Below are 21,277 nucleotides of genomic sequence, written 5' to 3' on the forward strand. Positions count from 1 at the left end.
GGACACCGAGCTCTCTCTGCTCATCTACACTACATTAGTCCAGTACTTTGCATTCCGGTTACTCCGACCAAAGTGAATCACCTTACACTTGTCCGCATTAAACTCCATTTGCCACCTCTCAGCCCAGCTCTGCAGCTTATTATGTAATAGACAAGGTCTTTTCCCTGGGGTGGGGGAGTCCAGAACGAGAGGGCACAGGCAGTACTGTGTGTAGTTTTAGTTTCCTTACATCGGAAAGGATATACTGGTCCAAGAATCACTGCAACAATGGTTCACTCGATGTATTCCTAGAACTGACCTATCAGAGATTGAGTAGACTATGCCTATATTTCTTAGAAATTAGAAGAATGAGAGGTGATTGCATTGAAAAATATAAAATATGGAAGAAGTTTCAGCTGAAAAAAAATATAATTTCTTTGCCAAGGGAATGGCAAATACAGGCTTACTGTCTCAAAGTAAGGGGCTCATCATTTAGGGGGGTCAGGTGAGGGAAAAAAAATCATAAGATCATAGGACATAGACCAATCAACCCATCAAGTCTGCTTCACTATTCAATGAGATTGTTGTTATTCTGATAATCCTCAACTCTACTTTCCTGTCTTTTCTGATAACCCTGGATTCCCTTCCTGACTAAAAATATTGTAAATCTTTGGAATTCCCTATCTCAGAAAGTCACAGATATTTGGTTGTTAAGTGCCTGAAAACAAAGGTTGATGGATTGTTGTATGCTGAGGGAATTGACGGTACAGGGTTGGTACAGGAAGATGGACCCGAGGTAGATGAGGCATGGTCCTACAGACTGGCAGAGTCGTACTCTCATTTCTTATATTGTTATGAGTGATCAGTTGAGCCTGACCTGAGGAGATGTTATCATCACCTGAACCTTATGCTTCCTGCCCACAATATTACAACACCTTTACTATGGATTGCAAACTGATTTCGATGTTCTACCTCAAGGATTTTGCCTCAATGATTACTATCTGTTGTTGTAACAGCTTTCATCTGTTTATTTCATCTAACCCTCTGTTGCAGAATTTGTAAATGGTTTTAAGCAGAATTCCAGTTGCAAAGGTAACTCTGATGAAGGGCTTCTGCCTGAAACTTTGAGTTTCCTGCTCCTCAGATGCTGCCTGACCTGCTGTGCTTTTCCAGCTCCACAACTCTTGACTCTAATCTCCAGCATCTGCAGTACTCACTTTCGCTTCTGTATGACGATGAGTCATTTCAGAGTTGTGGTAATGAGGTGATCAAGATTGAGACTTAAATATTTGATTATCTTTCACATTTATGAAATAAAGGAAACCAGGAAAATATGTTGAGGTAGCTCTATAATTAAAGCCAATATTAGTAAAGAAATGAGGGATGGCATAGTTCTAAAAATCAGGATGTGGGATCAGTTTCGTAGAGATAAACAGCAGCAACTCTTTGGCGCAACATTGAGGGCCGAAGGGCCTGTACTGTGCTGTAATGTAATGTTCTATGTTCTCTTCGGGGAGCAATTTGAAGGTCCCTTACCAGTTGCAACACTGAAGGACTGAATATAGAAGAAGAATATGGACGCTTCTACAAAGAGTTTGCAATCATTGCAGGTAATTTTGTTTTTCTCTGTACAGTTGCTGCCAGATCTGCTGAGTTTCTCAGCACTTGCTGTTTTTGTTCAGATATCCAGCATTTGCGGTTCTTTGTTTTAGGTTACCAAGCTATTTTAGACTTGTTAATGTGCAATTAAACAGGAGTAAGTAATGACTCATAGTGAAGGAGCTTCTCGGCAATGTTGGTCATAATTTGAATTTCATATTGAGGGTAAAAAATGTGTATGGTTAGTGTATTAAATTTAAGTAAAGGCAATTACAAAAGGTGAGGACCAAGTTGACTTAAATTAATAGGGTAATAGGTATAAAGGTAGGACTGTAGAGAAACCGTCACAATCATTTAAAGAAATAATTCAGAAATCTCATTACACATATTCCACAGAGAGGAAAAGATGCTGTAAGAAGGATACACGTCCGTGGCTAACTAAACAAAAAAATCAAGGATTGACAGAAATCCAGTTGAAAGAAAAAGTATGCAATATCAGAAAGATTCATGTAAGGACAAAGATTGAACAACTTTTTGAAACCAGTAAAGAAGGATTAAAGAAATGGAGGGTAAAATTAGAGTATGAGAGAAAGCTAGCTAAATATATAAAAACTAATAGTAAGAGTTTTTACAAGATTTTGAAAGAAGTAAGTATAGCTAAAATAAGCATTAGATCTCTTAGAGGGTGAATGTGGTGAATTAATAATGGAAAACACGGAAATTACCAAAGCATTGGACAGGTATTTTGAGGTTATCTTCACTGTGGAAGAAAGAAAAAAATCATGACAATATTTGAAAACCAAGAGGTAAACAGGAAGGGAAAATGTAATGAAAATCTTGAGAAAAGTGATATTGAAAAAACTATTAGATGAAATGGTGGTAAGTTCTTAGGACTTGATCGTTTTCATCCTGGGGTCATAACAGAGATAGTACATGCATTGGAGTGCTCTTCCAAAATTCCCTAGGTTCTGGAAAGGTCCTAGCAGATTGGAAAATTGTTAATGTAATAACCTATATTTGAGAAAGAAGGAGCACAGAAAGTTGGAAATTATAGGCCAATTAACGTAATGTCTGCTATTAAGAAAATGCTAGAATCCATTATCAAGTAAGTTATGGTAGGACCTTTAGAAAATCAGGCTGATCAACAAGCTTTTCTGAAAGAGAAATTGTGTTTGCCTAATTTATTAGGTTTCTTTGAAGAAATAAAAAGCAAGATGAATAAAGGGGAACTGGTAGATGTGATGGTCTTGGATTTGCAAAAGATATTGTCGCGATGCTACATCAAAGGTTACTTCAGAATATAAGAGGTCATGGTGTTGGGGTAACATATTAGCATGGACAGAAGATTGGTTAACTCACAAGAAGCAGCAAATAGGGACATGTGAGCTTTTTGTTTTGGATTGGTAAATTATTATTAATGTCAAAAAGTGTGGTGCTGGAAAAAGCACAGCAGATCAGGTAGCATCTGAGAAGCAGAAGAGTTGACATTTCCGGCATAAGGCCTTCATCAGAGTACTAAGAAAAACTAGTTACAATCCTTATCAGTTTTTTGAATGAAGGGATTGACTGCATGGTAGTTACCTTTGCTAATGACATGAAAGATGGGTAGAAATGTAAGTTATCAAAGAAGACATAAGGAAATTGCAGAGGATTTAGAAAACTGACTTGGTTGAGCAAAATTTTAAAAGTGAAGTAAAATGTGGGAAAATGTGAAGCTGTCCACCTTGGCAGGAAGAATAGAAAAGCAACACGATATTTAAAAATTGCAGAGGAATCTGAGTGTCCCGGTGCATTCATCACAAAATAATGGTGTGAATGGAGGTGGAGTGAGAGGTTAGGAAGGCATTCATTAAATTAATGTTGGCAGTTAATGGCAGTGAAATTGAGTTGTAAAGGAGGGAAGCGTTGTTGTAGCTACACACGAACTTGTTGAGTCTGCACCTGCAATCCTGCTTACAATTTGTCGTCACCTTACTCAAAAAAATGATATAATTACATCATAAGCAGATCAGACTAGGTTCACTCAATTGATTCCTGGTATGAAGATTTATCATATGAGGAAAGGCTGAGCAGGTTGGGCCCAAGCCCATTTTAGTTTATAAGAATGAAGTGGTTTTATGGAAAGACGCAAGATCCGGAAGGTGTGGTTTCTGAAAGGATGTTTCCACTTGTACAGGAGGGGGAGCCCAGTATAAAATTAAGGGGCCTTCACAAAAGACTGAAAAGATGATTTTTTCTCTCTCTCTCTCAGAGGTTAGTTAATCTGTGAAATTGATTTCCCCAGATCAAGCTGGGTCTTTGAATTTATCCAAGGCTGTTAAATAGATTTCTAACCAACAAAGGAATGAAGGGTTATGGGGGACAGGCAGGAAAGTGGAGTTGAGGTCAGATGAGTCATAGAGTCATACAGCATGGAACCAGACTCTTCGGTCCAACCAGTCCATACTGACCCACATTGTTCCCAAAGTACTGTGTACTAGCACCACCTGCCTGCACTTGGCCCATATCCCTCAAATCATTATCGAATGGTGGAGAAACCTTGAAGGGTACAGTGGTCTTCTTCTACTTCCTTATTCTGAAATATGCATGATTCCTGGATGATTATGCAAATGTATTTCTGATGAAGGGCTTTTGCCCGAAACGTCGATTTTACTGCTCCTCGGATGCTGCCTGAACTGCTGTGCTCTTCCAGCACCACTCTAATCCAAATTACCAACTAAGGCTTGACTTGAATGTATTAGTTTGAACATTACAGTTTAATTCATTCGTCGGATTTCATTTTGTCTGTACTCACAAATACCTTCCAACTAACGTCATTGTTAGCCACGAATCTATACTTGCTGTTATTAAGATGCTGTTTTTGTATATTTATACAATGTCATATTACTGTCTCATGCTAATAGAAAAAAAAACTCATTTGAACAAAATCAACGTAATATATGTTGAGTTAATGTGACAAAAATCTGACCCACTTGGCTGCTCTCTGACCTTTAGTTAGTATAACATGTTCCATTAAATCTAACAGAGACAGGCTAAACCATACCCGCTGCAACTACCTCACAATGTTTCAACCCTTACTTCATTCCTGGAGGATCACTAATGACATATTAAGTCTTTCCAGTAAAAGGGCTACATTCCAAAACACATAAAAGACTCCAATGGATAACATTAATAAAAATAAAATGGCAACTTTCACTTTTTGTTGATCAACAGTGACAAAATTAGGTGCTTTTCACTCCATTTATTTACTGCTGATAATTATAACCTCCCTATTTAGTGTGATTTTTAACTTTTATAACAAAACGACGACCTTTAATCATCTGTTTCAGTCTCTATGTTTTGATTCTGCCTTTGTCATCTGCAAAATGTCTCTTTGTTTTCCTTTTGAGCGGTGCAGTGTTTTGATGTACTGTCAAACTACTGGCTGCCTTTAAATTGCCGAGGTTAGGTTCCCACCAACATCCGTCCCAATATCCTCTTCCAAAATCTGTTACTGTTCAGCGCTGATCTATTTCGAGGCGAGCTAGCTTCTTGAAAGATTTAATTGTTCCTTGATCCAGGGAGCAAAAGTTTGTGAAAGCGAACTTTAATTTGTATTGTATGTTCAAATTCATTCTGCTTCCTTTCAAAAATTTGATCATTAATTTGTTTTTGTGCCTGCAATTTAATGTTTCCCTGTCCTTATACAGAAATGGTTGGATTTTTAAAAAAAATTATATTCTTAGCCAGACAGTTGAGGGCATTCACCTAGATAGTTTATGATTTACACACATTTATATATAGAGAAGGATTGATTCTTTCAATGTTAAGAACTTTGTCAAACTGAGGCAAGGACTACAGAATTGTATTGGATCCATTGGAAAAAATCTAACCTCACATTGCTTACAGGTGACAATATTCAGGCAGCTACTGAGCAAGGCATCACAGGAAGTACACGGAGCCCTTGCAACAAGTATACTCTGTACAGAGGACTGTACACACAACCAGAGTTATCGCGTGGTATCGGTCACTGTGAGTCACTGCTTCAAAAGTGTACGCTATGTACGAAACGCGCTCCGAAAGCTAGAGTTTCCAAATAAACTTGTTGGTCTATAACCTGGTGTTGTGTGATTTTTAACTTTTATAACAAAACGACGATGATGGTAGGGAGCAAAGATGGCTATGAGGAAATATGTGCTATATATGACATTTAAAATATTACTATTTCCACTCCCATGTTGCAGACGATGGTCTCCTTTACCAGAATTAACTGTCTTTGTGATGTTTATTTATCGTCCACCTTTAATTATCTGTTTCAGTCTCTATGTTTTGATTCTGCCTTTGTCATCTGCGAAATGTCTCTTTGTTTTCCTTTTGAGCGGTGCAGTGTTTTGATGTACTGTCAAACTACTGGCTGCCTTTAAATTGCCGAGATTTGGTTCCCACCAACATCCGTCCCAATACCCTCTCCTACCAACTCTGCTTACCCTTGTCTTGGTGGACCAACCACTTTAATTTCCTCCTATCCTCCCCTTCTCATAACTGCCATTTATCCTCAATGACCTCTCCTCCACCGTCACTCAGAGAATCTTTAATCCTCCCGGCGATGCATACTTTTTCATTCCAAGACTACTGTCGAGATTAGTCATCTGTTTCTCTAAAATGCATTGGTACAAAAAGAAAATGTATCGTACCTTTCAAAAAAAAATCAAATTAAAATGACGATCCATGCCCTCCCACGCACTCGTAGCTATTAAAGTACTTTCTCAAAGTACATTTTCTACAGTCAAGGCAGAAATGAAGTAAATTACTTCAAACTCATCTGGAGATCTTTTAAAACCAAGGCACTCTCTCAATCTTTGCCTCTCCTGCTCTCCCCTTTCGTTTAATATGCTTTCCGTTATAGACAAAGAATGAAGCAAAAGCGGAGGCAATTTGCATATTTTGACTTAAATATGCATGCACTTGATTAGCCTTTCTGCTGAACGAAACGCCCGTTTGTAAGTTTTAGCTATGAAGTCTTTTTTTTCAAATTAGTTTGAGAATAAAACTGAATACCAACTGCATTCATCTGAAGAGAAACATTTGACCAAGACGGCAGAATAAATGCTGTGCCTAGCCCATAATTCCTGTCACTGCCCAGTGCAAACTTGATCGACATCACCACTACAAGAAACTCAAACATTTGGAGGTGTTTGAAATCTTTGAACGGATGAAATGAATGGAAGTTTCAGAAGGCGCCGGAAATATTTAAAATGTGAAAGGTGTTAGCCTTCTTTGTTTTGAAATGCTTTAGTTCAGACCTGTTTGGAGGTTATAAATTTTACTATTAGGAAAGGAGATCAAAATCTGCTGGAAAATATTTAGAGAGCACGTTGGATGATTTTTATTTTGGACACTAACCCATCCAGTGGCCATATTGTGTAATTACAGGATCATTCCTACTGTCAATGGCGAGCTCGGAAATAAGAGCAGAAAATAAAGAGCAGAAAGTTATGCAGACTGGAGATTTGTGCAGTTGTGCGATTATATGAATAAGCTATAAAGAGACATTTCAGATATTAGTTCAGGACAGGGGGAACCTGTTTTCGAAATGCTTTCTGCACATTTAGACATTATTATTAATCTTCAAGTATTCTAAGCAGGACATATAACTGATGTAATACTAAGTGGCTGATCCTTTAGTTTCACTACACTTCGAGCGTCTGAGATGACAAAGCACGGGGCTCATCTTTTAATCTATCCACGAATTACAACTTGGCTGCTGCCTGCCTTTCTGGTGAAAGTGGTCGACAGTGAGGGACGATTTATTTTATTTCACGCACCAGCAACTCAGCCACAAATCATCGAGTGTCAAGTTGTTGCCGGGGTCTGCGAGGAATTCCAGTATCTGTGTCTTGAGTCCCGCAGTGATTGAGGTTTACCCTGTAACCTGGCAATCCAGAGCATTGCGAGGGAGGTGCCACAATAACGTAAGAAAACTCTTTCTGGTGAAACGTGACAAGGAAGCAGGTCCAGTTTGTCAGGAGACTTGACAGTTTGAAGTGTCAAAAGGTATCCCGGTACCTCTCAATAACCACTCCAAAATGAGATTATCCAATCAGTTATCCGATTGTTTGAGGGGTCTTATCGAAAGCTAATTGTCCAAATTAGCTTTCCAAGTATAAACTAACGGTAACATGCAATACTAACACCGCGATATAATAATCCTTGCACGTCTCGTTTCGCTACTTGATATTTCGTACTGATTTTTAAGTGAATTACATAACTTAGTATTCTTATTTGAGAGGAATTGAGGTTAAGTGAATTGGCCATGCTAAATTGCCCATAGTGTTCAGGGATGTGTAGGTTAAGTGCATTAGTCAGGGGGAAATGTAGAGTAATAGGGTAAGGGGGAATGGCTCTGGGCGGGATTCTCTTCGGAGGGAATGGCCTGTTTCCACACTGAAGGGATCCTGTTCTATGAGGAATCGGGTACCTTTCAATATTCGACGATGTTAACGGAATTGTGACCCAAACTGTAAAAGCCATGTGACCCAAACCCCAGAACAGCATCAAAAGATATCCCTGTAGTTTTCAATAAGACGTTTTCCGAATTATTTGAGTAAGAAATAATAGGTGCTTCATTTGACAAAATGAGAATGTTATTGAATGAGCTTTTATACTTTTTTATTTATTTGTTTGGCTTGAATCAAAACAATGAAACAACCCTTGAGTTCTTCAAATGATCAGGTTGTCAAAATGCAAATAAATCATTGAAGACCCAAATATCGGTTGAATGTGTAATTTGAGGGCAGACCATTCTTATCGTTGTGAGGAGGTTGCTACGGCTCTACAAAGGGAGATACATAGTGTGATTTATTTTGTATTGGATTCCTGCTAAAGTGAGTAAGTAAGACCATAGGTAGAAAATTAGGCCGTTCGGTCCATCGAGCCTGTTCCTCCATTCAATTAGATCATGGCTGATAATCCTCAACTCCGTTTTTCTGCCTTGTCCCACATGACCCTTGATTCCCTTACTGATTAAAGATCTGCTTATCTCAGCCATAAATATACTTCATAACACAGCCTCAACAGTCTTCTGCAGTAAAGACTTCCACAGATTCACTGCCCTCTGAGTGGAGAAATTCTGCCTCCTCTCTGTCTTAAATTCTGAGATTATATCCTCTTGTTCAACCTAGTGACCTTCCCCAATGCCATACTATGTGTCTTATTTGAAGTTTTACTTTTTAGTCTAATTGGATTTGAAGAATTCAGGCTGTAGTACAGAAAATTGTTCAATTACATTCTCATCTTGTTAAATCACTGAAAGATATAAAGGTGCTGTCTCTAAAGGAGAAATATTCACTTACTTCTCCATCAGACCAGTAAACCAATTAATATTTTGAGAAACAGTGGGGCAGTGCAGTCAATGATAGTGGCTAATGATACAATTTGTGTTCCAAATGGTTTGATAAAAGAAAAAAGTATTTAAGGATTTATGAATATAATGCATCATTTCAGACTCACTTACTTGGTCCTTTGTACAAAGTTAAGTCAGAAAGTGACCTACCAAATTGTGTTGCTATCCTGAGAATAGCTCCCCATTTACAGGTCTGTCTTATATCAGGGAATAATTTGGTCAACACAGCTGGTAATGTCATAGCAATTGAGTTGGAGCAAATGCTTGACCTTGTCAAGTTCTCCAGAATTCAGGGTGGCATGGTGGCTCAGTGGTTAGCACTGCTGACTCAGCAGAACCAGCTTCGATTCCAACCTCGGGTGCCTGTCTGTGTGGAGTTTGTACATTCTCCCCGTGTCTGTGTGGGTTTCCGCTGGATGCTCCGGTTTCCTCCCACAACCCAAAGATGTGCAGGTCAGGTGAATTGGCCACGATAAATTGCCCATAGTGTTCACAGATATGAAGGTTAGGGGCATCAGTCATGGGTAAATGTAAAATAATAGGGTTGGGGAACGGGTCTGAGTGGGTTACTCTTCAGAGAGTTGGTGTGAACTTGTTGGGCCAAATGGCCTGTTTCCACACTGTAGGGATTCTATGATTGTACTAAGAACAAAGACAAAAAAAACGTACTTCTTATAATGAGCAATTAAAGGAATCAATATGAGGAATCAATTTGCATGCAGATAAGAAAAGTTTGCTAATGAGAGATATGAAGTGATGAGAACAACTTGAACACTTGCCTCGGGAAATAAAATACTTGAAGGGTCAGTTGAACCATCTAAATTATAAACTCCTGTAGGCAAATTCAATGAGGAGAGATCTTCTTTGGTTCACACTTGATGAACCTCAACAATCAGTGATGAATTAGAACAGTTGGGTGAGTGCAGAATCAAAAATCAAGCCAGATTAACTGTGCAGCCTCATTTTGAGAAAATCAATTTAAGTTTTAAACTCAGAAAAAGACAGAGATTTTAAAAGCAACTAAAGAGAGCAAAACATTTTTTGTGTAAGCTTTTTCCTTATTTGGTATGAATCAAAATAATGAAACAACAATACTGTGATGGGGAAAATTCTTAAAGAAGATGCCTTTTGAACTTGCTTGCCAATCAGAAATATATGATTTCCTTAGCCAATTTAAAGGACCATTTGGAAACATTTTCCTATTAACAGATAAATAAGAAGAGAAAGAGCAAGAGGTTTGGATGTGAATTACATGGAAGTCTACAAATATAAGAAAGAAGAATGAAAGCTCAGAATGAAGAAGCTATTGACATCACTAGGAAAGAACTAAATAAGGTGTAATTGAAAAGGGATCTGGAGAAGATGAAGAAGTTAAAGTGGGTAGATGATTAAAGCCAACAGGAACACAAATTACTTTTATTTGAACAACTCAAATAACAAGAAGGCATTTTGATCAGAACAGAGATGAACTGTTGGCACACGAAGAAGCCGTTTTGATATTACCGACTGAAAAAAAAAACTTGCCTGCATCTGAATTCAGAAACTGAACTTAAAGACAGGGTTACATTGACAGCTGACAAGAAGAGTTACAATTAGGCTGTAGACTTAACTAGGCATTCTTTGCAGTTAAAAGCAAAGCACAAAAAAACTCATTGAGTTCTGCTTATACAATGAAGTTCAAACCCTGTTAATTGTTCTTGTTACATGTGTTTGAGTTAAGTTTTCACAGTTCTGTAAATGTGATATATGCAAGTATGTAAATGAAAGAGTAACCGGTATATTTTTAATAAGCTGTTCAATGTTTATGATGATAGAAACTGGCTGCATTTTCAAAGCTGCTGTAAAGAACTGTCACTATGGTTAAGTTTCCTTTTATCCAAGGGATGGGTATGATTTTTTAAAAATAAATTCTTGTAAGCAATTTTGTGCTGCCAAAACTAGCATGCAGTGAACATTGTTACATTCAGTGGATAGACAGTTTCAAGAGGTTATTATATTCAAGTCCTGCTCCTGATTAATTTTTACATTTAACCATTCTAAAATTACAATCAATGCTGCCCAGGATCAAGAACCAGGCTTGTAGCAAGGTTCCAAGGTAGGTCACTCAAAACAGTCTGGGGTCATTGAAGATTAGTTCCAGAGTCACAGTTAGTTGAAGGTGAAGATGGAGTGAGACAGAAGTAGAAGCAAACACCATGTGGAAAAAAAGCTGTTAAGTTATAATGTTGAAAAAGCAAGTAGATTAAACTGAGTTTGTGTAGTTTGTGACTCAGTGAAGAGTCAAGTGTAGTTGAATTACTCTGTTCTTTAGAATTGAGGGGAATAAAATCTAGACATTAGAAGTCATGATGTGGAGGTGCCGGTGTTGGACTGGTGTGGAAAAAGTTAAAAACCACACAACACCAGGTTATAGTCCAACAGGTTTATCTAGAAGCGCTAGCTTTTGAGGCTCTGCCTCTTTGTCAGGTAGTTGTCCACCTGATGTTGTACCTGTGGTGTTGTACCTGTGACTTCGTACTGTGGTGCAGTTTCCAAGAATCTAGGGAAACATAGTCTCAGGATAGGAAGGTGAACCACCAGAACATGTGCAGTCATTGAGGAAGTCCATAGTAGAGAGGGTTTTGAGGGAGGTTCAAGGCCAGATCGTCAAAAGTGAAGGGTCCTACTCCCTTGTCAGATCTTGAGGAGTGACCCAGTTTCCCTATTTCTTTTGCTGAGAAATCCATGGAAACTTTCTTGACTGCATTTGTTATCTGATGTGTTCTGTTAGGGTGTTCGACAATGTCTGTTACCCATATTTGTTTCATGTTATGCTTAGGATGTTAGAATATAATTATATTTACCCTCACACAGGCTAAGCCTTTTACTCGATACTTTTTATGACTAGTGGATGAGTGAGGCTAGAAAAGAATTGATGTAACCCTCCTCAGTGGGTGCGCAATAAAATTATAGATGGTATATTGTAGGAAAGTGGGAGTCAGTCCATTTTAGCAAGAGGATTAGAAAAATAGGATACTATTTAGGTGAAAAGAGACTAAACAATGCTATGTAGATAAATCACAACATGTTGGCAGGCATGTAGAGCAAACAAACAGGAAGATGAATGGAAAGCTTACCATTATGAGAAAGGAATTGAGTATAAATGTGGGGAGTTCTTGCTGCTGCAGTACAGTGCACTGCATGTAGAACACTGGATACAAATGTGGTCTTATTGAAGGAGAACAAACAGGAAGATGAATGGAAAGCTTACCATTATGAGAAAGGAATTGAGTATAAATGTGGGGAGTTCTTGCTGCTGCACTGCATGTAGAACACTGGATACAAATGTGGTCTTATTGAAGGAAGGATACACGTCTAATGGAAGCAGTTTAGAGCAGCTGATTTCTGGAATGATGGACCGATTGAGCAAGTTGAGCCAACAGTCATTGGATTTTTTAAAGGTATAAGATTCTGAGGAGGCTTGACCGAGTAAATGCTATTTCCCTCTGTCTGTGTGGAAGAGGGTGGAGTTAGGGATGAGAATTGGGAGACACCATTTCAAAATATGGGATCGCTCCTTTAAAATGTTTAAAAGACATTTGGATAGATACATGAAAAGGAAAGTTAAAAATCACACAATCACCTGATGAAGGAGCGTCGCTCTGAAAGCTAGTGTGCTTCCAATTAAACCTGTTGGACTATAACCTGGTGTTGTGTGATTTTTAACTTTGTCCACCCCAGTCCAACACCTTTCCAAATCATGAAAAGGAAAGGTTTGGAGGGATATGGGCTAGAAGCAGGCAGGTGGGACTAGTTTAATTTGGGCTTATGTTCGGGTTGACTAAAGGGCCTATTTCCGTGCTATAGGATTCCATGACGCTGACTTTAAGATGGGTATGAGGAGGAATTCTCCCCTCATTAGCTGAGTAATGTCTCCCTCAAGTGCACAGTGCAGGCTGGTTGATGAGTGTGTATTCAAGAGTGCTTTATACACAGAGTTGTGATTGACAGGGGAGTTCGGGATTATGGAGAGAGTCGGGAAAGTGGCGCTGAGACCACAGTCAGACCACCGTGAACTTATGGAATGGTGAATCTGGCTGGAGGGGCGGACTCCTTACACTTATATAATAAAACACAGAACTGCGGGTGCTGGAAATCTGAAACAAAACCAGAATCTTGTGACGAAGAGCCACCGGACTCGTTAACACTGCTTTCTTCTTACAGATACTGAGTTTTACCAGCAATGTCTGCTCTTGCTCCGAATTCTTCTGACCGTCCCTCTGCATGTAAATTCAAGTCTGTGACACTCTCCAATCCCACCGTCTGGTTGTTTTGTGGTTATCTTTAAACACACACTGCTGTGTATCTTAGTCAAATCCCAGTGGCTGATCAGGAGCTCGGTGAGACAGAGTTAACGCAGAGTGAGTGATCTCTCACCAACTCCACCTTGCACTTGCGCAAGTTTGAGATTTTTAAAAAATATATATTAAATCCAGACGAGTTGTTTGAACGGGCAGCCCAGCGGGAGGGTGGTTCAGGATAAGTAACTGGCAAACTTCAGTTGTACAGTCACTGTTTCCCACTCCCAGACCCCTGCCCGCCCAGTTGAAGCAAAAGTTAACTTTCTTCCATTTCTGCAGACACAGACACGTCTGCTCACAGCAGACCCGCCGATCAGGAGCCCCTCGCACAGCCTATACTCCGCAACAGCCCTCTCTTGAAGTGAACTGGGACGATTTCCCTCTCCCCGTACCCGGATCCCAGTTCAGGATAGGTCTCCATCTCGCCCAGGAATTTTGCCCAGGAATCGTAGACGATGTGGAAGCAAGGCCATTCGGCCCATCGATCCCACACCGACCCTCTCTAAGCAGCATCCCACCCATAATATGGTAACCACTGTCGCCCAGAACTACCGTAAAACCCAAACAAAAACAGAAATTGCTGGGAAAACTCGGCAGGTCTGGCAGAATCTGTAGAGAAAGGTAAGAGTTAACCCTTCCACAGAACCGTAAAACCCCAGTTAACGGTACCAAGAATCGTGTGCTGTGATGCTGGGGCTTTCTCAGAGAGATGGAAATGTGTTGCTGGAAAAACGCAGCAGGTCAGGCAGCATCCAGGGAACAGGAGAATCGACGTTTCAGGCATTAGCCCTTGCCCGAAACGTCGATTCTCCTGTTCCCTGGATGCTGCCTGACCTGCTGTGCTTTTCCAGCAACAGATTTCCATCTCTGATCTCCAGCATCTGCAGACCTCACTTTCTCCTCACCTTTCTCAGAGAGAGCTGAGGAAGGGCTGGGCAGGTTCCGTATCGCTCCCAGTGAAGAGCGGGGCGGAAAGGAGTTTGTTGAAGATCTAGGATCACAGGGGCGTGTGAAGACCCATCTGTGTTCCAGGAGGATGGACTGCAGTCTACCTAGAGTGGAAACATCTAGTCAAGGAGTACATGTTGGGAGCGAGCAGCGTCCATGTGTAGATCTGCGTGCGTGTTTAGATAAAGCTCCAAACGAATATAGAAAATCAGGTGTCACACTGAGCCTCTGGCAAGAAACTGCTGCTGCAAATATTTGGAGGCAACGTTTCCCAAGTCTGTGTATGTGCAATTTAGATGGAGACATGTTCGGTCAGAATCCGTGTGTGTGTCCCTATCTAACACAGTGTGTGTGTATACCTGGGGCATCTGAGCTGAGGTGTTTGTAGATTAACTGAGAACCTATGGGCCAACCTCCCACCCATGGAAAGACCCATTCTCACTCCGGTTACACTCTCTTCCAACCTCCGGTCAGGCAGAAGATGCAGAAGCTTGAACAACAAGTTCAGGAACAGCTTCTTCCCTGCCATTATCAGACTGGATTCCCAATGAAGGGCTTTTGCCCGCAATGTCGATTTTTATTTCCTGCTCCTCGGATGCTGCCTGACCTGCTGTGCTTTTCCAGCACCAATCTCATCTTGACTCTAATCTCCAGCATCTGCAGTACCCACTTCTGCCTGATGAAGGCACCTCTCTAAACTTCAAATAATGTTGATCTTGCTTTGTGCACCCCCCCCCCCCCCGTACAGCCATAACCCTGTATGTCTCGCTCTGTCTGAACACCCTGTGTTATTGTTTGCAATGATCTGCCTGTACTGCTCCCAAAACAACGCTTCTCACTATAATTGGGTACATGTGACTACCAACCAAATTCCTCTCTGTATACGTAGATGGTGCCGGGCCTCCTATGCGTTCAAGTTGACTGCTTCCTCACCCATCCCATTAAAAATACGAACATGAACCTACAAGCTGGTCAGGTACAGCTCGGCGCGATGTGCCAACACCCAGGCTGTCGAAGAAACTGTGGAACAATTTCAAAATCTTTCGCTTCCATTCTGAACGGTTCCGTTCGATTCGTTATCTGGTGAAAACTGGCTGTTTTCCTTCTGCCGAGCCGTATGGGGATTGCAACCCTCGGGAAAATCGCTGCCTGCCCCAGAATGATGCTTTCTGCCTGCGCCTTGCATTAGGCAAAGGGCCACATTCAGATTTCTCACCACACTGAGAACCCCCCCCCCCCCCTCCAGGTAAACGCAAAATCCACAGACATCCCAAAAAGGCGCAGTCATTAAAGTATCAAACACCGTGAAAATCAACATTGTCTTCACAACAGTTCCGAACACTACCATCTAACCAAACCTGGTCGTGTGTATTTATTGTCTGGGGTGGGGGTGGAGTGGGAGGAATTTGCAATTGCTTGGAAATAATTTTGAAGGTTCATTTTCAACAGTTCAAATAATCTGTGACCATGCCCGCCCTGTCTGTTCTGGGGGTGGGGTTAAGCTTAAAAAGGCACAGGAAGGGTCAGGAATGATGTTTGGAGAATATCGAAAAACAGCCGTTCATGTAACTTCAGCCGCGCCCTCAGTTGGCCCATCTCAATTAAATGTGAGTTAAAAGGCGAAAATCAAAGTTAGCATGGCATACACGTGCATATGTGTGTCAGTGGGTCCCGTGTCTGTGTGTCTGTGGTCTTGCCTGTATCTGTGTGTCCGTTGTCTGTATGCTTCTCCAGGTCCGTCTGTTCCTTGCCTGTACGTAGGTGTCCCGGGTCTGTGTCTTTGCCTGTACATATGTGTCCGTGACTGTATGTTTGCCCATGTCTTTATGTGCCCTTGTATGTGTGCTTGTGCCCAGTGTCCTTTCCTGTATGTATGTCTGTGCCTGTACATTTGTATGTATCCCATGTGTTTGCATGTACCTGTATGTCCATGTCTGTACAATCCTTGCCTATATGTATGCGTCCCGTGTCTGTATGTTTGACCATGTCTGTCATGTCTGTATAATCCTTGCCTGTATGAATGTGTATATGTCTGTGTGTATGACTGTGTCTGTCTGTATGTCCATGTTTGTCTGTATGTGTGTATGTCAGTGTCTGTCTGTGTGTATGACCGTGTCTGTCTATATGTGTGTTTGGCCGTGTCTGTCTGTGTGTGTATGACCGTGTCTGTCTGTATGTGTGTATGTCCGTGTGTGTATGACCGTGTCTGTCTGTATGTCCGTGTCTGTCTGTATTGTGTATGTCCGTGTCTGTATGTGTGTATGTCCGTGTCTGTCTGTATGTCCATGGCTGTATGTGTGTATGGCTGTGTCTGTCTGTATGTGTGTATGGCCATGTCCATGTCTGTATGTGTGTATGGCCATGTCTGTCTGTATGTGTGTATGGCCATGTCCATGTCTGTATGTGTGTATGGCCGTGTCCATGGCTGTATGTGTGTATGGCCATGTCCATGTCTGTATGTGTGTATGGCCGTGTCCATGGCTGTGTGTCCATGTCTGTATGGCTGTGTCCATGTCTGTATGGCCGTGTCCATATTTGTATGTGTGTATGGCCGTGTCCATGTCTGTATGTGTGTATGGCCGTGTCCATGTCTGTATGTGTGTATGGCCGTGTCTGTCTGTATGTGTGTACGACCGTGTCCAAGTCTGTATGTAAGTATGGCCGTGTCCATTCTGCATGACCGTTTCCATATCTGTATGTGTGTATGGCCATGTCCATGTCTGTATGTGTGTATGGCTGTGTATGTCTGTATGTGTGTATGGCCGTGTCCATGTCTGTATGGCCATGTCCATGTCTGTATGGCTGCGTCTATGTGCATGGCTGTGTCCATGTCCATATGGCCGAGTCTATGTCTGTATTGCCGTGTTCATGTCTGTATGTGGGTATGGCCGTGTCCATGTCTGTATGGCCATGTCTGTGTGTATGGCTGTGTCCATGTCTGTATGTGTGTATGGCTGTGTCTGTCTGTATGTGTGTATGGCCGTGTCCATGTCTGTATGGCCGTGTCCATGGCTGTGTGGCCGTGTCCATGTGTGTATGTCTGTATGGCCGTGTCCATGTCTGTATGTGTGTATGGCCATGTCCATGTCTGTATGGCCATGTCTGTGTGTATGGCCGTGTACATGTCTGTATGGCCGTGTCCATGGCTGTGTGGCCGTGTCCATGTGTGTATGTCTGTATGGCCGTGTCCATGTCTGTATGTGTGTATGGCCATGTCCATGTCTGTATGGCCATGTCTGTGTGTATGGCCGTGTACATGTCTGTATTTGTGTATGGCTGTGTCCATGTCTGTATGGCCGTGTCCATGTCTGTATGTGTGTATGGCCATGTCCATGTCTGTATGTGTGTATGGCTGTGTCCATGTCTGTATGTGTGTATGGTCGTGTCCATGTCTGTATGGCCGTGTCCATGTCTGTATGTGTGTATGGCTGTGTCCATGTCTGTATGTGTGTATGGTCGTGTCCATGTCTGTGTGGCCGTGTCCTTGTCTGTATGTGTGTATGGCCGTGTCCTTGTCTGTATGGCCGTGTCCATGTCTGTATGTGTGTATGGCTGTGACCATGTCTGTATGTGTGTATGGCCGTGTCCATGTCTGTATGTGTGTATGGCTGTGACCATGTCTGTATGTGTGTATGGCCGTGTCCATGTCTGTATGTGTGTATGGCTGTGTCCATGTCTGTAAGTCTGTATGGCCGTGTCCTTGTCTGTATGTGTGTATGGCCATGTCCATGTCTGTATGGCCGTGTCCTTGTCTGTATGTGTGTATGGCCATGTCCATGTCTGTATGGCCGTGTCCATGTCTGTGTGGCCATGTCCATGTCTGTATGGCCGTGTCCATGTCTGTGTGGCCGTGTCCATGTCTGTATGGCTGTGTGTATGTGTGTATGGCCGTGTCCATGTCTGTATGTGTGTATGGCTGTGTCCATGTCTGTATGTGTGTATGGCCATGTCCATGTCTGTATGGCCGTGTCCATGTCTGTATGTGTGTATGGCCGTGTCCATGTCTGTATGTGTGTATGGCTGTGTCCATGTCTGTATGGCTGTGTCCATGTCTGTATGTGTGTATGGCCGTGTCCATGTCTGTATGGCTGTGTCCATGTCTGTATGGCCGTGCCCATGTCTGTATGGCCGTGTCCATGTCTGTATGTGTGTATGGCCGTGTCCATGTCTGTATGTGTGTATGGCCGTGTTCATGTCTGTATGTGTGTATGGCCGTGCCCATGTCTGCATGGCCATGTCCATGTCTGTATGTGTGTATGGCTGTGTCCATGTCTGTATGTCTGTATGGCCGTGTCCATGTCTGTATGGCCATGTCCATGTCTGTATGTGTGTATGGCTGTGACCATGTCTGTATGTCTGTATGGCCGTGTCCATGTCTGTATGTGTGTATGGCCGTGCCCATGTCTGTATGTGTGTATGGCCGTGCCCATGTCTGTATGTGTGTATGGCCGTGACCATGTCTGTGTGGCCGTGTCCATGTCTGTATGTGTGTATGGCCGTGTCCATGTCTGTAATGCACACTCATGCAGATCACACCCCGAACTCAAAACCCACCTTTTAACTGACCGGAGAGCCTAACTTTCCTGAAAGTGTGTAAATAATTACGCTGCCTACATTGCCAGGCCTCACGATTAATAATAATTGCATCTTTTTTCATCGTTATACCATCTACATTACAACAATCCTCTTGAACTCGTTCTGGCCCCGTCTACAGCGGTGAGCGGGCACTGGAATATTCGGGGCCACTATTCCCGTCGGCACATGACTGCGAAAAGGTCTCGTTAAAGGAATGGTATTACACTCGGAGGCTGCACAGTAGCACCAATCTTGATATTCCTGTTTCTTTTTGAAGGTGGAAGTCGACACAGAATTCCTGACACCCAAACGAAAGAATTGGGAAAAGTCTGTCTTCCCCGCCATCTAACAGTCTCAGCTTAGCACATCCACAAGCTGGTTTTTTCTGCCTCGATCCTTCCACTATCACTGCACTCAGTGTTTCCAACACTTGCTACCTGTGTACACACAGGCTCGAACTCTCTCTCTCTCTCTTTCCATTAGGAACGCATTCCCCATTAGCTAAACAGTCCACTCTGTAGTCAGTCAATAAGGCCCTCTCCGGTGCGGGTCTGACCCGCTCTATCTACTGACAAGCCCCACACACAGAGACACACACAGGCACTCGCGTTAAATCACTTGGAAAACACTGTCAGAGCATCAAGATGCATAACCAGCTAAAAATAAAATGTCATCAGCAGTCCAGGCATCGATCGGAAACCCCCATATGCGGTGAGTTTAAAGCTGCCTGGTTTTGCTTCAGCTAGCGACTAAAAGTTGTCAACTCTCCCGAGTTAAGGGTAAACCCTGAGAGCGCGGATGTTAGCCTCTCAGACTGAGCAGTTCCCTGCCTGTCAGAAATATTTGGATTGCCGGCCTGAATCCGCTCCCTGTGCTCCTTCCATAGATGATTATAACGTCCTTCCCTACACATTTCAAAGTGGGCAACTTTTTGTGTGTGTGTGTGTGTGGTTCCCAGAGAGCGGGCCCAAGCTCTGGCAGCCCACCGGCTACAGGCTTCAGTTTGCAATTAGCTCGAGGGGCGATGGTACAAAGGCTGGAAGTGACCAACACGTCCTTATTAATCTCAGAGGGATCGTGCAAAGATGTCTATTTGTGAGGAGAGGTTCTTTTTTTTGTAATAAAAAGGAGAAAGGATAGTTTTTAAGAAAAAAAAATCAACGCCCTGAGTCCGGAATTCGATTGTAAATTCCGAATCCCGGGCAAGTCGTTCACCGTCGGTAAACTCGGTGAATTCTAACGCACGGGGTAGAGTTAGATTTCAGTATCGCTATTACGGCTCCGCGGAATGTGCCTGTGTGTGTGTCAGACAGAGCGGACATTCTCATTTTGCTCTGAGAACTCAAAGGGAGTTGACACTTTTCAGAATCTGGGGGAGAAAATCGACCGTCGGTTGGAGAGGCCGCCGAAGAGTCAGACTTGTTGGCAAACTGCCGATTTACTGGCAATGGACCCAGCGAAAGCTTGGGAAATAAAGCTGTTTTCTTTAAAAGTGTTGATCCAATTCACAGACCTACATGAATGAATGCATATGTCGACCCTGCATTGAAATGTACTATGTGCACAAGCGGTGTATCTAAAATATAGATACATGTTTTTAATTGTTAGAACTTCTATATTAATGTATTTATAACCTGGGGACTATCGAAGTGTGTGAATGAATGGCAGAGGAGAGTGCTTATTATTTTTTGGATATCTACACGTCCGTAGATACAATGTGCTCCTGTTCAGTGTGCACATTATGTGTTAGAATTGCGTGTGCACTTGACACACACCCGGGTTCCTTCAGGATGTGTCCTTTCAGATAGTATGGCGTTACACTCCCAGTGTGTAGTCTACACATTCTGACTCTATACACTGTTGCAACTTATTCCCCAAGACGTTGCCCATAGCTGTACAAGCGTCGACACGTAAGTTATGAACAACCGGGTTGACATGCAAACGATCTATTCACATTTACCATTTTTTAAAAAAAATATCAGCTTAAGAATAAATAAAGGGGACGAGGTAAATTAACACTGGGCAGTCTACCTCTGGAATGGGAGCAGCAGAGCGAGAGCTGACTCGGAAACTCAGAACTCACCGAGAAGTGAAGCCGTGTTCTCTGGCGGATGCTGCAAGCCTGCTTCCATTTTCAATCCGTCCAGCATGGTGTCGGGGAGGGGGTGCGATTGTTGTTGTAAAGCGTCAACCTAAAAACGGAGAGAGCGGAACGCGTCAGTTCGGATCAGCTTTTGCACACACTCACAGTCACAGACACAGGCACAGACAGAACTCCTAGGCTCGGGATCCCGAAAGCGACGCCCGGTCCCATTGCAAGCGCACACTCGGCGTGTTCGGGCGTGGGGAGGGGAGAGAAGGAGGGGGTGGGGAGACTTAGGAAGCGCCTTGGGGAGGACCAGACCTTCCACCTCCTACTCTCCTCGTCTCCCACCCCCCCCCCCCCCCACCTCCT

The 21,277-nt window shown here is 42.5% G+C and overlaps 1 protein-coding gene across 1 annotated transcript in view; it reads right to left on the reverse strand.

Moving 5' to 3' along the window:
- LOC122554629 (LIM homeobox transcription factor 1-alpha-like) overlaps window positions 1-20,975 on the reverse strand; it is a 283,529-nt gene extending 262,554 nt beyond the window's left edge. The window contains exon 1 of the mRNA XM_043699952.1: window positions 20,906-20,975. Within this exon, the coding sequence (XP_043555887.1) occupies window positions 20,906-20,972 (67 nt within the window). The 5' untranslated portion in view covers window positions 20,973-20,975. The remainder of the gene's footprint in view (window positions 1-20,905) is intronic.
- Window positions 20,976-21,277: the final 302 nt, after the last annotated feature.

This window comes from Chiloscyllium plagiosum, chromosome 11, assembly GCF_004010195.1.
Source record: "Chiloscyllium plagiosum isolate BGI_BamShark_2017 chromosome 11, ASM401019v2, whole genome shotgun sequence".
Classification (NCBI taxonomy): domain Eukaryota; kingdom Metazoa; phylum Chordata; class Chondrichthyes; order Orectolobiformes; family Hemiscylliidae; genus Chiloscyllium; species Chiloscyllium plagiosum.